Source organism: Oculina patagonica, chromosome 11 (genome assembly GCF_052425735.1).
Source record: "Oculina patagonica isolate OP01 chromosome 11, crgOcupat, whole genome shotgun sequence".
NCBI lineage: Eukaryota > Metazoa > Cnidaria > Anthozoa > Scleractinia > Oculinidae > Oculina > Oculina patagonica.
The window spans coordinates 17514964-17532366 of record NC_135768.1 but is presented as its reverse complement, the minus strand read 5'-3'; the positions used below and the strand labels follow the sequence as shown (position 1 = coordinate 17532366).

General features: G+C 37.3%; 1 protein-coding gene and 1 pseudogene across 1 annotated transcript; one reads left to right on the top strand and one right to left on the bottom strand.

Moving 5' to 3' along the window:
- Positions 1-277: 277 nt before the first annotated feature.
- Positions 278-5279, bottom strand: LOC144630035 (substance-K receptor-like). The gene is made up of 2 exons (XM_078488313.1): positions 5198-5279; positions 278-2733 (listed from the first exon to the last, which is right to left on the bottom strand). Exon 2 carries the CDS (start codon positions 2709-2711, stop codon positions 1626-1628), a length of 1086 nt encoding a protein of 361 aa, XP_078344439.1. The 5' UTR covers positions 2712-2733; positions 5198-5279; the 3' UTR covers positions 278-1625.
- An 8598-nt stretch (positions 5280-13877) lies between these two features.
- On the top strand, positions 13878-16087 carry LOC144630439 (BTB/POZ domain-containing protein 6-B-like; annotated as a pseudogene).
- Positions 16088-17403: the final 1316 nt, after the last annotated feature.

Here is a 17403-nt window from a genome sequence, read left to right as displayed (position 1 = left end):
GAAAAATGCTTTAAAATTTGCCTGAAAGACAATTTTTCAAAAGAATAATCCTTTATTCAGCCCTAATGACTTATATTTTGCCATGATCGGGAATAATATTTCCAAGAGAAAGGGAGTATTTTCCTCGTAACGATCGTCCGGAATTAGGACAACTCGTCCGGAATTAGGGCACCGAATTTGACCAACTCTTTCCATGATTACAAAGAAGCCAAAGAGATTTAGAAGATAAAACTCCACGACCTACTTACCAGCAGTGGAAGCTACATTGTGGGTAAGTTTCAGCTCGTAAGTGCTGTTATGAAGTAAGATATTACGGTAAGTGCAAAAAGTGTCCGGTAATAGGGCAACATACTGTTCCAATTGATGGTAAATTTGGAGTCTCCGAGACCAGACTGAGCCCGCAGTATTTGTCTCGAAGTCGCTCGTCAATTTTCTGAGTCCACGTGCTAGTTTCTGATTGAATAATAAAAATCGGATACTTCTCGAGTGCTTCAACGAAGAATTCCATCAATGGCTCTTAATCTCCCGACTGCGGAATAATATGAAGCGAGAAAAATATCATGCGCAAAGCATGAATGAACCGAATAGACAAATGGTATATAAAACTACCTCCTGTACATCGCGATTCCTTTTAATAGAGCTTGGCTCATACTGAAACCACATGTAACCTAAAAATCCTATCATGTGGAAAATGTTTGGTTTTCTAAACCAAACAAGCAAAAAGCATGAACCAATTGTAAACCAATTTGGCGCATGCACAACTTTTTTATGAGCTTGGCACCGGTTGCCGTTTTCCCGCGCATTCCCCGCGCTAACGACCCGATACAATTTTTCCCGCCTTTTTAATGCCAGTCCACGTTTTTTTTTCCTCAAGTTCTGATTAGTTTGAACGCTGTCTGGCACTAATCGTAATGACAAGTATATGAATATGAAAGGTTATAAGAAGGTCTTTCGATACCTTGCCATTTTAACTTCAGGCCTAGCCAAACGGAGACGCAATTAGACGCAAGTTGAACACTTGCGTCTCCGTTTGGCGAGAACTTGCGTTCATTTGCGTCGACTTGTGATGACTCGCGTCTACTTTGGTAGAGAACAAATTTGCACACAATTCAACACAAGTTTTTCACCGTTTGGCCACCCAACGCAAGACAACGCAAGTCTTACTGTTTAATGCGAATACTGAGTTGTAGCGCGCGCAGTAGGATTGAAATGGCTTTTTCACAACTTGCATACACTTGCAAGTTGTGAAAAAGTTAGTTATTCATATTCTATTATTTCTATTAATTTATGTGTCTTGTCTGTTTTTTTTTAACGTGTCAGTGACCAACACGATAGCATATGCTTCGTTGGTCAGTGAGCACAATTTATTTTGGTTTTGTATGTATTGTATATTTTCCTTATTTTAATTATTCCATTTTCTGTAAATAGTGTTAATATTGTTTAATTGTTGTAAATAGTGTGAAATAAAAAATCTGAAAAAAATCTGAATCTGAATCTGAATCCTGAATCCACCCAACTCAAGTCTGACACAAGTTCAACTTGCCACTACTTGCGTCCACTTGCGTTACCGTTTGGCCAGGGCCTAAAACGTCCCCGCGGCCTAATGCATCCAATTACAAAGGACGTTAGATTTCTGTTGCATTATCAACATGTTTTCGGTTTCCCACCAGAGTCCCTTGACGTGCCACCAAACTTTGTCCTCTGGAACAGTGCGTTGAAGATGAGTGCTGAGGACTGGCTTGCAGGGAAGGACGCTTGAAAAGCCTGCGAGCTCCTTGTCGGAAGTTATGATGCATTATCAGGAACAACCACGGCGAAATTGCACTGTTTGCGTGACACAACCAGAAAAACAACAACAGGACAAGCGGATGAAGGGAGAAGTAGGTTTCTTTTTGAAAATACGACAAGAAATGCATTACGTGGGCTGGAATCCAACACAAAGCGAAGACAACCACAACGACAATTAACATACGGACCACTTTGCGTTTTGATCGTTCGGCCACTCGCCTGTTAGACATAGTTTGTTGACCGGGGATTTGCCGATGCCAGAGATTTTTCCCGATCAAACTGTATGCTAAACCAATTCCTAGGAGAGGTATTGAGTAGAGTAATAGAAACACGATGAAGAAGTACACCTGGGAGGCAATGACGTTGTTTAGTGGTGACCAACTTATGATGCAGAGAGCAGTAGAAGCGATTTGTACAACTCTGAACTGAAACAAGTAGGGTGACATGAAAATGCAGGAGAAAGTCCAAATTCCCAGTGTCGCGCATCTAGTGCTTCGTAGAAAAAGTGGACGGCGTTTAAACGGATGCAGCACCGCATAATAACGGTCCAGCGAAATCAGCAATAAGGCAAAAATTGACGCGGCGATGGAGAGGGCGTATGAAAAATGCGTCAGCTTGCACGTGACGTTACCAAGGTGACCAGACAGCCAGCGGTTTTGAAGGAAAATGTAGAGAACAGAATAAGGCATTGCAAACAGTGTAACCAGCAAGTTAGCCACGCACATGTTCACAAGGAGCATGTTTGTGAGTGAACGCATCGAGGGCAGCTTGAAAACAAGGTAGATGACGGCAATGTTGCCTAGCAACGCCGCTGGGAAGATGATACCATAGGCGACAGTCATTGTTGCTTTGGTTGTTGTATCGGTTCCTGTAAAAGTTGTGAAGTTTTCTGCGCGAGGAAGTGTAACGTTCGTTTGGCTCATGGTTGCTTAGGTTGTCACCAATCTGAAGAGACAAAAATAAACCAATAAGAAAAAATATAGCTGTATAGCTTTTCCTAGTTGTCACTACAGTCAACTTCCGCCTTGCGGACACCTCGCTTTTTCGGACATCACGTTATTACGGACAGGAGTTGAAGTCCCGGCGAATAAGAATTAATGAAAATAACTCTCGCTACTACGGACTTTCGCTATTATGGACACCAAATTGTGGTCCCGAAGGTATCCGTTATAGTGAGATTTGACTGTATTTCTTTTACGTTAAAGGGACACTATCACCAGTTTCACTTCAAAAACTCAAGAAAAACATATGTAAACTACTGTTTTCAACGCCTCATTTATTGTAATTTAGTTTCACACTTTCTTTTCTATAAATATCGTTCTGTACCATGTAAAATTTGCATTTGATAATGGTGACATGTCGTCGCCGAAACGTCATTTACTTTTAGCGTTGATATTTATTCTTAAACTACGAATAGTAGTCCAATTTTGTTAAAAATCACCATGCAAGTGTACTGAAGCAATAAAAAGTGATATTATTCAATGTGATGCCATCTGGAACTTAATATCTCAACTTGAAAAAGTTAGGCTGATTTTTTTCAGGTTTTTCTCTTGTGGACTGGAAAACACCTAAAACTGATAATGGGTCTCTTCTTTTTTCAACAACAATTTACTTTATATCTCCATCTTGATGTAATAGGTGCATTTCACGTACGAGAAGTCTATTTGCCAATTTTAGCACTTTTACCGAAAAGCATTAAAATCCCCGTGACAGTGTCCCATTAATACTGAATCTGGAAAAAAACGTTTGGATTTAAGTGGAGTGTTCCGTGATGGTGGGCGTCAAGGATTTTTTTTTGTGGGCGTATTTTTCGTCGCCAGTTTTTGCAGTTCCTTTATTCAGGTTGGAAGATTCTGCCAAAAGCAATAAAGCTATAGAACTAATCGGTCTAGTATCTGGAAGTGTTATAAATAAATTGTTGGGTTTGAAAATAGCATCAAATCTGACACTTTACCCACTGCCTTAAAGAGACATTGTCACGGATTTTGCCAGATTTTTAAACAGCTAAGATTTATATTTGTGTCGTAGGAAGCCTACAAATAATGGTCCATCTTTATTAAAATCTGCTATATTAGAGACTAAAACTGTTCACAAGCGTCTTCGGCTGCGCAGGGCTCGGATGCAACTTGAAAAATTAAGGTTTAACTTTTCAAGTTGTTTCCGCGCGCCTTCAAAAAAATCGTTATTTACAGCCGTAGCTTGATTTCTATCCGCATATTAAGGTTATATCTTCCTTTAAATGTTTAAAGATAATGTTTTTTATGGGTTAAGTTACCTACCATTAATTTTACAACAGACTGGACAAAAATCTGCGTAGCTCCTTTAAAAAAGTATAACGAAGGATTTCGTATCTTTCTGGTAGTCATGAAGTGACCTGTCAGTGTTTTCACAGCGATTTTCTTTGCTAATTTTTATTTTAATAATACATGATACACCTACTTTACGATATCTAGTCGTTGGAGTGTTAATGTTTCTACGATTGATGTCAGCTTTGTGTCATATTTTCATATTCAGCATATGGCTATAAATCTTTGAAGACGTTATTTCAGCTCGTATGTAATTATTTTTAATTAATAATGACATTTGGTTCCCTTGAGCCGAACGGATCGGCTAACATTAGTAATAACTCATTTTTTTTTCACACAAACACAATTCATTTTTGAAGTCCAATTTTTCGGTTGGAACTGAATAAATATGTCTTGCTTTCGCGAAAAACTTTTAGAGTTGCAGTTGAGGCTGCTACATTCATGTCCAAAAACGAAAAATGTTTTGTCATGTAAAACCTTTTGACGACTTTTTAATTCCATGTATTTTGTTTTTATTTTTGGGAATTGGCAAGAAAAACTGGTGGTTGGTCTCATAAATTTATCAGAAAGTTCCGGTGTGATATATGGAAAAACTCACACAATAGAAAATGTCAGTTTTGGTAGTATCGAGGGTTCGCTGTTTTAGAAATTTTTGAACAAGGTAAGCTCTATCTCGAGAGCCAAAATGTTTCTACGCGTTTTTAAGAGTGCATTTTTAAGGGGTAACATCTTGAGCCACTAATTGAGCCAAAACAAAATGAGAAAAATTAAATTACAAATAAAAAAAGGCCAAGAAATCGAGCTTACAAACCGTGTTTCTAAAATTATCAATTTTACAATTTGAACTGATTTGAAAATTCCAGGATTATGCAGACCCAATATAATCACGATTTACAATCTACAATTGGGATTCCAGTGAATTTCCAAAGGATTAACTGAGAATTTCACATCGTCGTTTCTTTTTGCAATGATAATTGAGGAAATATCCGAAAGGAAATTCAAAACATAATCTTGTGCATATACTTGGAGAAATCGACGACAAAAATACCCACCAAACCGGGCTATACAGCAAGGCAAGTGCTAAATAAAATATTTCAGCATACCTTCAAATATGTAGTGATGTTCTAGTATAGGCAAAAGGTAACCTCGAGCATTTCGTATTTACAGACTTTTGTCTGTTTGAGACTTCCATTAACACTTAATCTTTAAAACGAATACATCTATATAGGTAAAAATTCTCTCTTCTGATTGGTTGTGCAGATTCCGCCCTTTTGATTGACAAGCGGGTGGTCAATTTCTCGAGGTGATTGCGAGCTATTTTGAGAAACCCCTATTCACAGCTATAAAAGCTCTTGAAGCAGAAACGACTTCATTAAAACTGTGTTTTCTCTAATTCCAGTGTAGAATGATCTAGAATAAGACCCCCAAAAGCATCAAAACACGCTGAGCGTTTAAAGTGAAATCCATTGTCCGAAGTAAATTCGGTCTAATTTAATGTGTAGCAGAGAATGGCCTGCTGACAAAAGTTAAATAAAACGAAAATTAACACTCACTTAAAGTTGTATAGCCATAAGCGAACTGACATGTAAATGACATGGCCTTCGGCAAAAGAACTTTGCTTTCTCGCGAATTTTTGTCGGGCAAGAGATGGTGTTTGGCCTTTAGGAAAAAAATAAAACTTGTCTTTCTGGGATAACGTTTGCGTGTCGGTTTGTTTCAGCATGGGGGCGAAACTACCTTAGTGTAGGTGAAATGACTTCCAACTGGGGGTGAAATTATTTGGCGACGGGCGAAGCGACAGGGATACAGCAATTATCATTTCATTCTGCATAACAAACGTGAGGGTTTCTTTTGTCCGACGGCTTTTATGACTCTGTTGGGGCGTTATGGTGGTTGAAAGGAAATTAAAAGACGATTCTGTGAACATTGTGGGATTTGGAAAACATATTGATACTCAACCGTTTGTAAACATCGAGGAATCAATTCAAGATTTCACTTTTCCTCGTTGGATAGAAAATGATTCTAGTTTGAACTAATTAATAAAAGATTGCATGAGGTAGAGCTAATATAATGCAGAGGAACATTGAAAAAAAAAAAAAACAGCTTCACGTCATTTACATTTTAAAGACTTTGCAATGTCAGTCATTTGAACCCTTAGTGACCTTAAATTGCTGTTTCTTTAAAGGAAAAAAGCATGTAGAATGCAATAGCATCTGTAACATTTTTAACGAGCATAATTCCACGTATAACCTGAGACAATCAGATTTTTCTACTCCTAGATACAACACTGTTACTTATGGAAAGCACTCTTTGCGTTATGTAGGACCCAAACTATGGGGAAACCTTTCTACGGCTGACAGATCAGCCAAGACACTGCAGGCTTTCACAAACCGTATTCGCAAAAAAGATATAACTCCCTTAATGGACAGCGGCTGTAAGGGATGCATCCTATGCTGCACATAGTGCCTCTCAAGTCAATTCATTATTATTAGATTCTAACATTTTTTACACCATAGATTATGATAACATTTTTATATAACTCATATATATTTTTATTGTATTTATATTTAGTATTAGTGTAGCTTTTAGTTTTTAGCAGTGTCCCCTAATTAGTATGGTATTATTTTCCAGGCTATAAGGCTTTGACACTTAAATAAAGTTTTCATTCATTCATGTGAACGTGTTAAAACAGCTCTAGAAAAAGCAAGTTTTCACTGTAGTTAATATTTAGTTGTTATGGCTCTGCAGCGTATATATTTTGTGATATACCAACACAGTGCCCTCTAGTTGATGGTTTTATATTTTCTCCATTTAATTTTTAAACAGCAGGGAGAAATTTAGTTTTGATTAGAGATAATTTCACAGAGATGTATACCAAAGAGATAGTAAAATTATATATTCTCCCGGCTAACACTATAAGAAATGTATGGAGTAGAGTATCAAGAATTTGTATGTTAACATTAAAAAGGGAAAAGGAGACGAATAGATCAATAACTGTACGTTTGCTTTAATTTCGACTGCTTAGCTAATAGAAGACATCAGTCTCTAAAATGTCAGCGGGCATCGACGGTATTAATTGCTGTTGAGGTGCTCGACAGCCAAACTACTGCAAAAGCCTTTCAAGACTTTTTTTTTGGGGGGGGGGGGGAACTTTCATTGGAGAGGGGGCATATTTCAAACCTGTATAAATCTGGGTAACTTAGAGTAACTTCTTTTTTGTTCAACAATTTTCATAACCTACAATTTAAGAAAGGGGGAGGATTATCAGAGACGGGGAGTGATAGAGCTTTAACGGTCGTCTCTCAATCGAGATGCAGAATTTCTGTTTGTATCATGCACCCACAGTTCTAAGGGCAGCGTTCTTGCGCATGGCATGTGGCCCCTTTTTGTCATGCGGTCAGCGGTCAGGCTAAACTATGACATAAAAGCACATTGCTTTCCTCTTGACCTCGTCGCTACAAGGTTTAACTGGGCGACTGTTTCCTGCTTAGCTGTGGTATTTCAAAGCAGTCGAAAACATTTTATTATATAGGACACAATAGGACTTTTTCTTAGCACTAATACCACAGAGAAGGTCTAAGAAACCTATCTGAAAATGCTTCAAATCAACCACATGTCTAACAAAATAAAACATGTTGCTTGTATTGTATTGCAACGTAGTCGAATCATGTAACACCAGTGTGATTTTTATGGATGGAATTTTACATTTGATAAAACTAAAATTTCTCAAATATCAGTTAACACATTCAACAATATTTCCCCATCTCAGCTAATAGTTATTTGACAAGTACGTATCAATTTCTCAGCTGTAATTTGAAATGCTGTAAAAAATGCCTTTTACTTAGCTATTAGTAAAACACCATTCACGTCTTCCTTTTGTAAGAATCTGGAACTTTCGGGACGTTTTACGCCACATCTAGCCTTTTTTAATATTTGTGTTTTCTTTAAAAGGACTTATTTTTCGCTCAATAGTTATAGCCGGCATCGTCACACAGACGAAAAGCAAACAAATTCTGAATTTTAAGAAGGAAAAAATTTAGCTTTTTCTTCCTTAGTTTAGTTGCCAAAGCATTTGAATGAAGAATATCTAGATTCAGTTTTAACAGGAAAAGTCATCACAGGAAACTTTTTTTCATCTTCTCAATTCAACTTCGATAATATTCATGAAGTGATTGAATTGAATAGAAAATTGATCAACTTGAATAAATGTAAGAACAAACGCTCATGAAATAATTTTAAAGAAGAATAATTTGGTGATTATATTTGAGATTTTATACGATGCCTGGATTTGAAAGACTCTCAAAAGTTTTTTTTTTTTTACTCTTAATACGGGTGGATATCGTAAATACTTTATTGTTTTTCCTCCACATGTTTTTTATTTGAGTATATTTGTATTTATTTATTTATTTATTTATTTATTTATTTATTTATGTAATTATTATTTTCATGTTACTTTTTGAGATTTTTGTCGCCTATGGCATCAATTATATAGGCAAAAATATCACGCGAGCTTTAAATTAACGTCGTCGAATTTATATGCAAATGCACGTGAGATCCATAAAATAGGTTACCATTCACAAAACAGATGTTTCTTTTGTCGTAAGTGGAAAATAGGAAGAAACAACAAATGAGATATTTAATAAAGGTTATCAAACAGGGCCTTTTGCTAAAGCGCGGGATGGAGTTTTATGACAAAAAATGCCAACCTTATTTTTGAATTGAAGCTAAAGTAATGAATAATGTTTTTGCTTTAAAAGAGTACAAAAAAATAGCAATAAATATATCTTAAGAATGTCAAAAACTATTAATTATTATTAAAGTAAGAAAGAAAGTAAAACAAAAATGCGAGGTTTAGGAAAATAACCTTGAAAAAAGTTATATTTCTTTGAAGACAAAGGAAACCATGTTGACTCAACAAATCTCATAAAATTTTAGGCGCCATGTTTCATTTATTTGTTTGTTTACAGCTTAATGTAGAAACAAATATATCCCAACCATATAACGGCAAGTAAATTGCATTTTCGGCCATAAAAAAGAAAGAAAATGCATTAAATATCGTATATTTTTTTAAAATTTTGAACTTAAATTGGAAAACCCGCAGAGATAATGTAGTATTAATGAGCATTAACTACTGCAAAAGGCGTTAATAGCTTGTATTGAGGGGCGCCAAATGTCTCGTTAAGATATCGATGAGATAGAAAATGGAAAAGAATGAAAATACAAAAATACATACAGTGTTTTAGCTCAGACATAGATATTCTAGCTCACAAGTGGTGTAGCTTTTCGACATCAGCGATTTTCCATAAGCAAAACAGTCGATTCGCGCCATAGCTTTATTTTATAAACGGATTTTCTCGTGATGAGAAGTGAACTCGAACTAAGTCGAGGGTGTCTGCTTTTAATTTAGAATCAAATTTCGACTAATATATAATCACTATATGTAATCTTTACAAAAAATGTTCTTTTTAATACTATATAAAACACGGTCGACTGAAACAACGAACGAAACCAGTTTTAAAAGATTTACCCTTGATGAGGTTTCTCAAAAACCACACGACGTATGAAAAAGGTGTGACTTTAAGGATGTTATGGAACTATTCTATAACAACGTCGCATTAACGGGTGATAAAAGACATTTTCTTACCTTTAAGTCACTCGTAAATCCCGTTTTGAAGTCTTCTTTCATGGGAGAAAATTACCAGTGTTCGCTCTTTAGGGTTCCGACGACTTTTAAACACTTAGAAATCGTTTTATATTAATTGGTGTCTAGCTCATTGCAAGCTCCACCGTGCCTGAATGGTAGGCGAAATTTACACAATGCTCATTTACAACCATTCAATAAACTCTCCACTAACACATCTGTAATTACTTTTATGCACGAGGAAATTATATTCGGAAAAATTAATTTGGCTTTTATCAAATTTTTCGCTAAGAAGCTTTCGTAAAAGTCGCACCGCCAAATATTGCCTTTCATATGAAACAATAGATATATAAAACGGCACTAACAATAGATATATCAAACGAGTAGTTTTTTCAGAAGAGCCGACAGAGAAAATATGTCAAAAATACCGCGTCACGGAGATAAATAACCAATAATACGTCGTCATTTCATGGGTTTTAAGGCCGTCTTGTATACAGATATTATTGCAATGCATTTATCAGCGATTGTAGATAATTTAAACTGGCATATGATATATGGCTTCAGCAATTTACGCCGGAAAGGGAGGCTTTATATCAGCTGAATATCAGAGATGTAAAGAAATAAGAAACTTGGTATGATCGGCGCATTTGCTTGTGTTAAAATTCGAGCTATATATAAATCACTTTTAAGTGTCCTCGATGCATGGTTAAAATCCGACGACTATGCTGGGACAAGCTGTAAACCTTCTTGTTTATCTTGAACACCTAAAATGATTTTTGATATTAGTATAAATAAGCATTTAGTATATTTTTATCGTGAATGTCATCAGCAGAGAGTCCGGTTCGCTTCTCGTTCATTTTAGTCATGTATTTGGTGATGTTTGTAGAACAATTCTCAAACGATATCTTCACTGCTAAAAGCTGCAAATTAGAGAAAAAACTATATTAAATGAAAACAAAAAACAAACAACAGAAATTTCTTTTTGAGACCAAGCCTCTTCTGAGCGTTAGGCGTGGAAAGGTAATCGGGGACCCCACGAAGCAACGAAAAATTTGATCATCGTCGCTTTCCTGACTGAGCTATGACTGCAGACCAGAAGGGAGATGGCCGTGGGTAAAATGTTTTATTATTATTATTTTTTTGCTTGAAGTTTAGTTGAAAGATAGATTGACTCGACCTCCGTAGCAGGGTATGCTAATACCAACCTACAAAGTTTTCATATTAGCAGCAAAGAAGTCCAGTTTTAAAATATTTTCGCAAAATCTCATAACATGCTGTTATCCACAAAACGGTTGCAGTTTTCCGAAACCGTTTTAATATAAACGCCACGCATTAAGCGTGAGAAAGTTTTGCACTTAAAGCCCCAGATTGCCTCACTTTAGCGTTATCTATAAAAAGGGCAATTTATTCTCACTTTTGCACATTTTACTTGATACAAAGCTTATAACAAGACTAAATCTTTCATTTTTTGTTTGTTTTTTTTTTACTTTTAAGCCCGCGGCCTTTCCTCTGTTTCCAATATCTAGTTATCTATCATCAGGAAACAAGATTGTTATTAAGATTTTCAAACAGCGTTGTTTCATCCTTGTATTCCCCTTGCCATAGTTGTCTATGCCTTAGTTCCTTACTTTCCGTGTCTTCTGGCTGTGAGTTGAAAAAAGCAAATCTAAACGGGAAAAATGCCCTGTTTATATCATAATAATTTGATCGTATAAAGGCAGCTCATTTTGTTTGTAAAAGATACTTTTTTGACAAAAAGAATGCTTGAAGCATTTTATTAGACCTTCGTGCGCGGTATCAGGGAGGGTTATGGCTTGTCAGATTTAGTGACCTCGGGCACAGGCCGCCCAAGCTCACGATGAGATAAGTTGAAGTAATTAACACAGTAATACTCTTTTGAAATACGCGAAACGTGACTCTCGCCTGGGGGCATATGGAGGTGTTGTGTTACAACGGTTCGTTTTTCTAATGGTTTGTATGGGAGAAAACGCTTTCGAATTTATAGCTTAATAAAATGATATATTTACAATAAAATCAACTTTCTTCAATGTCTTGTTGTTATGTTTGTTGTTATCTCGGTTCTCAGGCCGATCCAAGGCGTTGTAAGTGAGTTATGCCACTTCTTCTTAGCAGTGGAAACCCGAAAGGGCCGCCAGTGCCTTGGGCAACGTTTTTGTGTATTTAAAAGACTAAATTAACACAAAAACAGGTGCATATACAGAAAGGAAAGAAAAAACAACAACAATGCGATAGAGAATGCTAGCTACAACCCCGGGCAATGTACTAAGTGAATATAGCACTAAAAGGTGTAATGACGTTCACAAAGGCGTGGTACCGTAAGAAAACTTATCAAGGCAAACGCCTCTTGCGACACTCCATGTGGTCAATACGTAAAGTATATTTTAGTAATATGGATTTAGCAAATGTGAGGCTATCGAAAAATATAACTAAAATCATTGAATAACACGCCTGGAGTCAGACAAAACTTTATTCGGCATCAACGGAAGATATCTTGTAGAAAGTATTCAGTCTCCAGCTGAAATTTAATGGGACACTGTCACGGGGATTTTTCTGCGCGCTTTTCAAAAAAAGTACTTAAATTGGCAAAGTACTCTGGCTTGTTCACGAAATGCACCTTGAACATCAAGATGAAGATACAAAGAAAATTGTTGTTGAAGGAAGAGGGGAGCTGTTTTTAGTTCTTAGCTGTTTTTCCAGGCCACAAGTCCAGAACTTGAAAAAGTTAGCCTGTCTTTTTCAAGTTGAGATTTTAAGTTCCTAACAGCATCACAATAATATTACTTGTTTCTAGCTTCAGTACACTGGCATAGTAATTTTTAGCAAAAATGGACCACTATTTGTAGGCCGTTTCAATATGTCTTTAGGCTCTTGAATCTTTGAAATGAAGCTCGTGATAGTGTCCCTTAAACTGAAACAAATTTCTTCAATCGCGGAGCCGACTTAGTCGTGAACGTTCTTTTCTGTGATTCGTTTACAAACACAACGAACGAGAGATATACGAAGAGGGTAGCAAAGGGGGTGTTGTGATCCCATTTCACGCACAAATTTTAACCAAATTCACGTGTCACGTATACTTGAAACAGCAGCATTCTCGAATCACGTGTCTTTTCTAGCTATTTTCACGCGTCACGGTCTAATTTTTGCCCTGTTTTCACGCGTCACGGACTAATTTTTGCCCTTTTCACGTGTCACGCATAAACCCTTTGCTACCCTCTACGAACAGCAAGCAGATCGACTTGTGCGTGGAATAAAATAAGCAAAAGGATGGATACTGTGTTACAAACCAAAAACGATCACAAATTTATTGCTCCAGTAGTAAACAGCTTGCTTAGATCGATAAGTTCATTGGAAATGTATTGTTAATATCGGAGAATTATTTTATTCCTCAATTTGCACAGAATTCTGTTTGGTGCCTTGGTTGTTGGGGAACTGTAAAACTAACTTAATTCAAATGTATTTACAATCTCTTGATTATTATAAGATATAAAAGACAAAATCAATTTCCTGGCAAAAAATCCAGAACGTTGCTTTTTAATTTTATCAAAATTTCTCCAAAGAGTATGCCGTTTCCCTTTCAAGGTAAGATTTTTTAGCATTTTCATGCAATTTCACTGCAAAAAAGTACCTGAATAAAATCTTAGGCCAGATTTGTTGAATGAAAAGGATTTCTCACCCTTAAAACAATCATAAAAGTACTTTTAGCGTCATGTTTGCTGACGAGTAATCAATACTGAACGAGCCGGAGGACTTCGACAAATTTCGTTAATTTTCGGATTGTTTATAAATAATCGGAAACTTTCGTATGACATCTGAACCACACTCGAACAATCTTCAAGAAAATTTTGATATTGTTATGATCACTAAAATAGAGTTTTTGTACTCAAAAGGCAAAACGTAAAAGATGCTATCAGCAAATTAAAGAGTCGAAAAGAGAGTGGTCATCTTTCGACCCAGTGCTCCTGATCCTCTCCTGTAAGCAGTGTGATACGATAAGCACATTACACAACAAAACTATTCCCCAAAAGGAGACCGCTGGACAAACTGCGCCTTCATTTTGCGTTTCCCGCTATTTTGCTTTCCCGTTTTCGCCTTCGGTACAAGGAGTATTTACAAAACAAGTCATGGCTTTCTTCCAGGAAAAATGGCTAACTGTAGAAGATTCTATTGTCCAGAGAGTACTTTCATGTTCAATAACGATTTACTAAGCGATGTAAGCCTTGTTGTTCGTGCCTCGAGTGACGAAGGTGAGCCCAAAGCGAAGCAAACCAAGATGGTGATTCCTGCGCACAAGTTTGTGTTGTCGATGTGTAGTCCTGTGTTTTTCGCCATGTTTTGTGGGAAAATGGCCTTGAGATCGAAATCTGTTGATCTGCCAGACTGTGAGTACGAGGGAGTGTTAGAAATGCTTCGCTACATGCCCAGGGGGGGTACTCCGGCTTGTTAATGACGGGGATGATCGAAGGATTTTTTTGGGTTTGAAATTTTCGATTCCGGGATTTTTTTGGGTTGGAAAATTTGACAAGTATTTTTTTGGGTGACTTGATTTAGATAGGGGATTTTTTTTGGGTATTAAAAACGAACTAAAGTGCCTTGGCGCGGCCTTGGCGTATTTATGGTATGATGAATAAACAAAACGAGCGTTCTTTGTGTTATGTTATTCCCCCTCCTGGCAATTTAGGAGTAATTTGACAAGGGATTTTTTGGGGGGTTATTTTTGGTCCAGGGATTTTTTTGGGTAATGTTGGAAGACTTAGGGATTTTTTTGGGTCCTGAGTTTTGCCTCCATTCGATCATCCCCGTCATTTACAAGCCGGAGTACCCCCCTGGGGCTACATGTACAGTGGGGAGGCGGAATTGAACGAAAACAATGTGATGCAAGTGCTATATGTGGCAAAGAAATACATCGTTAAATCACTCGCTGATGAATGCATCAAGTTTCTGCGAGGTAACTTGGATCCGGAAAACGTGTTTTCTGTTCTGTCACATGCTCAGCAATATGATGAGAAGATTCTTGTGGATCAATGCTGGGAAGTGATTGACAGAGAAACTGGAGAAGCTGTGAAATCCGAGGAATTCGCGACAATTGAGAGATCCTTACTTGAAGAAATTGTCAAGAGAGATTCATTGACAATCAAAGAGGTAGAGTTGTTCAAAGCTGTTGATCTCTGGGCTTCAAAGGAATGTGAGAGGCAAGGATTGACTGCAGATGGCAATGTAAAAAGAAAAATTCTTGGAGAGACAATTGTGCGGGAAATGCGTTTTCCAGTGATGGAGGAGAAAGAATTTGCTAGAATTGTGCTTGACAGTGAAATACTAACACAACAAGAAGTTGTTGATATGGTGAAGCATTTCAATTCAGTGTTAACATCACCAGTGGGTTTCCACGGCGACAGAAGGGTTGGCGCTCTTCTATCATGTTTTAGATTTTCTGCTGTTGACTGTCGTTTTCAATTTCAAACATGTGATGAGGACTACCTTCGTTTCCGTGTGGACAAAGACATCCTGCTTCATGGAATTCGTCTGTTTGGCTGTGAAGGCATTGAATTTCAAGTGACTTTCACTGTGGAAGAAGTATTTGATGGTAGGGTATTAGTCAAGAAATCTGGAAAATTTCCATCTGTTCTTGTACACAGAAAAGGTCTTTGCTATCATGGGTTTGATGTCAGGTTTGATCCAGTTAAACTGAGAAAAAATGTTTTTTACGTAGTTAAAGCCAGGGTTATAGGATATCCTTTTAGATTCTGTGGGACATTTGGTTGCTCCCAAGAAACAGAATGTGATGTAACATTTTTCTTTTGGAGGGTCAGAGGTGAGAAACCTTGTATGCAATTTCCAGAGTTCTGGTTTAAGTTACCATGACTTCACAAAACATTGATGTTTATGGCAGAAACTGTCAACAAAGAAATGCCGATAAAAATATTTAACCAGTTTGGTTCTTTCATGTACAGTAGACTGTTCACAGCCCTCTTTTTCTCACGTATGCCTCCCTCACTCCACATCCCCACCCCCTCATGGTTTGCACTTTCGCTTGCTTTGCTCGCTGTTTTTAAGCGATGACGTCAGGAAATCGCTTATTGTCATCGCAAGACCGACCCGATCTTTTTGTCAATTCGGTCGAACAGAAATCGAGTTAAACTTGATAACAAGAAATCACCGCGTAGAACACAAAAGCAAAATACTGCCGTGCAGTTAGAATGGAACACTACAATTATTTACATAACGCTCCACACCGAGACGGGAGTAAAGACGCTGACAACGTTTGGGCCAGAAACGAAACAAAATTTATTGACAAGATAAATTGTCCCCTGGGAAGGGAGGGAGGGAACAAGATTCGACTAACAGCGAGCACGAGGAATATGACATCCGAGCCTACGGGAAATGAAATGATGCAACGCGACTAACAATAATTAACTAGTTTTAGCTAACGCCAACAACATTCAAATTATTTACATAACGCTCCACACCGAGACGGGAGTAAAGACGCTGACAACGTTTGGGCCAGAAATGAAACAAAATTTATTGACAAGATAAATTGTCCCCGAATAGAGATTGAGGAGGCCCAAACGTTGTAAAAAAAATTAAGTAGGAAATGAATTGAAAAAAATGTAGAAATGAAAATAAAAAAAAAAGGGGATTAGCAAATTAAATTGAAACGCGACTCTATGGTAGAATGCTAGTAAATGATCAATAAAGTCAGGAAACCACAAGGCCAGCGGCCATTAAGTCCGCAACCACAGTTCGTTGGGTGAGGGAAAGTGACAAATAACGCCGATAGGCGTCTGAACGCCAGTCACCATGTCGCTGAATAAGGCGCTCTGGAACTCCCGCCTGAAATGCGAAGGTGGCGCCGCCCCGACGGAAGCTGTGAGGCGAGAAATTGGAGGGAGACAAACCAATTGACGATATATGAGACTTGATTCGACTAACAGCGAGCACGAGGAATATGACATCCGAGCCTACGGGAAATGAAATGATGCAACGCGACTAACAATAATTAACTAGTTTTAGCTAACGCCAACAACATTCAAATGTATAAACGAAAGAGACTAATTACATATGATGGGATCTATTAGAATTAGTAGACAGAAATTTTTAACTCTTATAATAATAAGGGCCGCGGTGGGCAAGAGACCATTTGACCTTTCTCGCAGCTTAAAAGCTGACTCCCGCGTATCGTATGTCGTTTATCGGAAGTCACACACTACAATATAACGCAATCTACTGTTGTTCAATTGAGCAAATCTACGAAGAAAATGTATTATTAACTTTGCATCCTTGGCCTGTGAATTTATAACTACTGTTAATTCTGTATTTATTTGAATTCCATCATATCCTAACTATGCTATTTAGACAATCACCAACATTGCTTCTTAGATTTAAAAAAATGTACACTGCAATTGGATAACAGTCTTTATCACGCCCTCAATTATGTTAGACCCTTTGTGAAACGTCATCGCTTCTGCATGCCGTTTATTTTCTTGAGGCCATTCTCTGTCTTCTCTCTTTCATGCACATATTTTCGCATTGAAAAATAGACTGTGAACAGTCTAATGTACAACATTTTTTTTCATAGCTATCTTTAATGAAAGCAGCTATCAAAAGTAGCCCTATTAGGCCTGCTAACACTCCTTTAGTTTGAATGGGAGA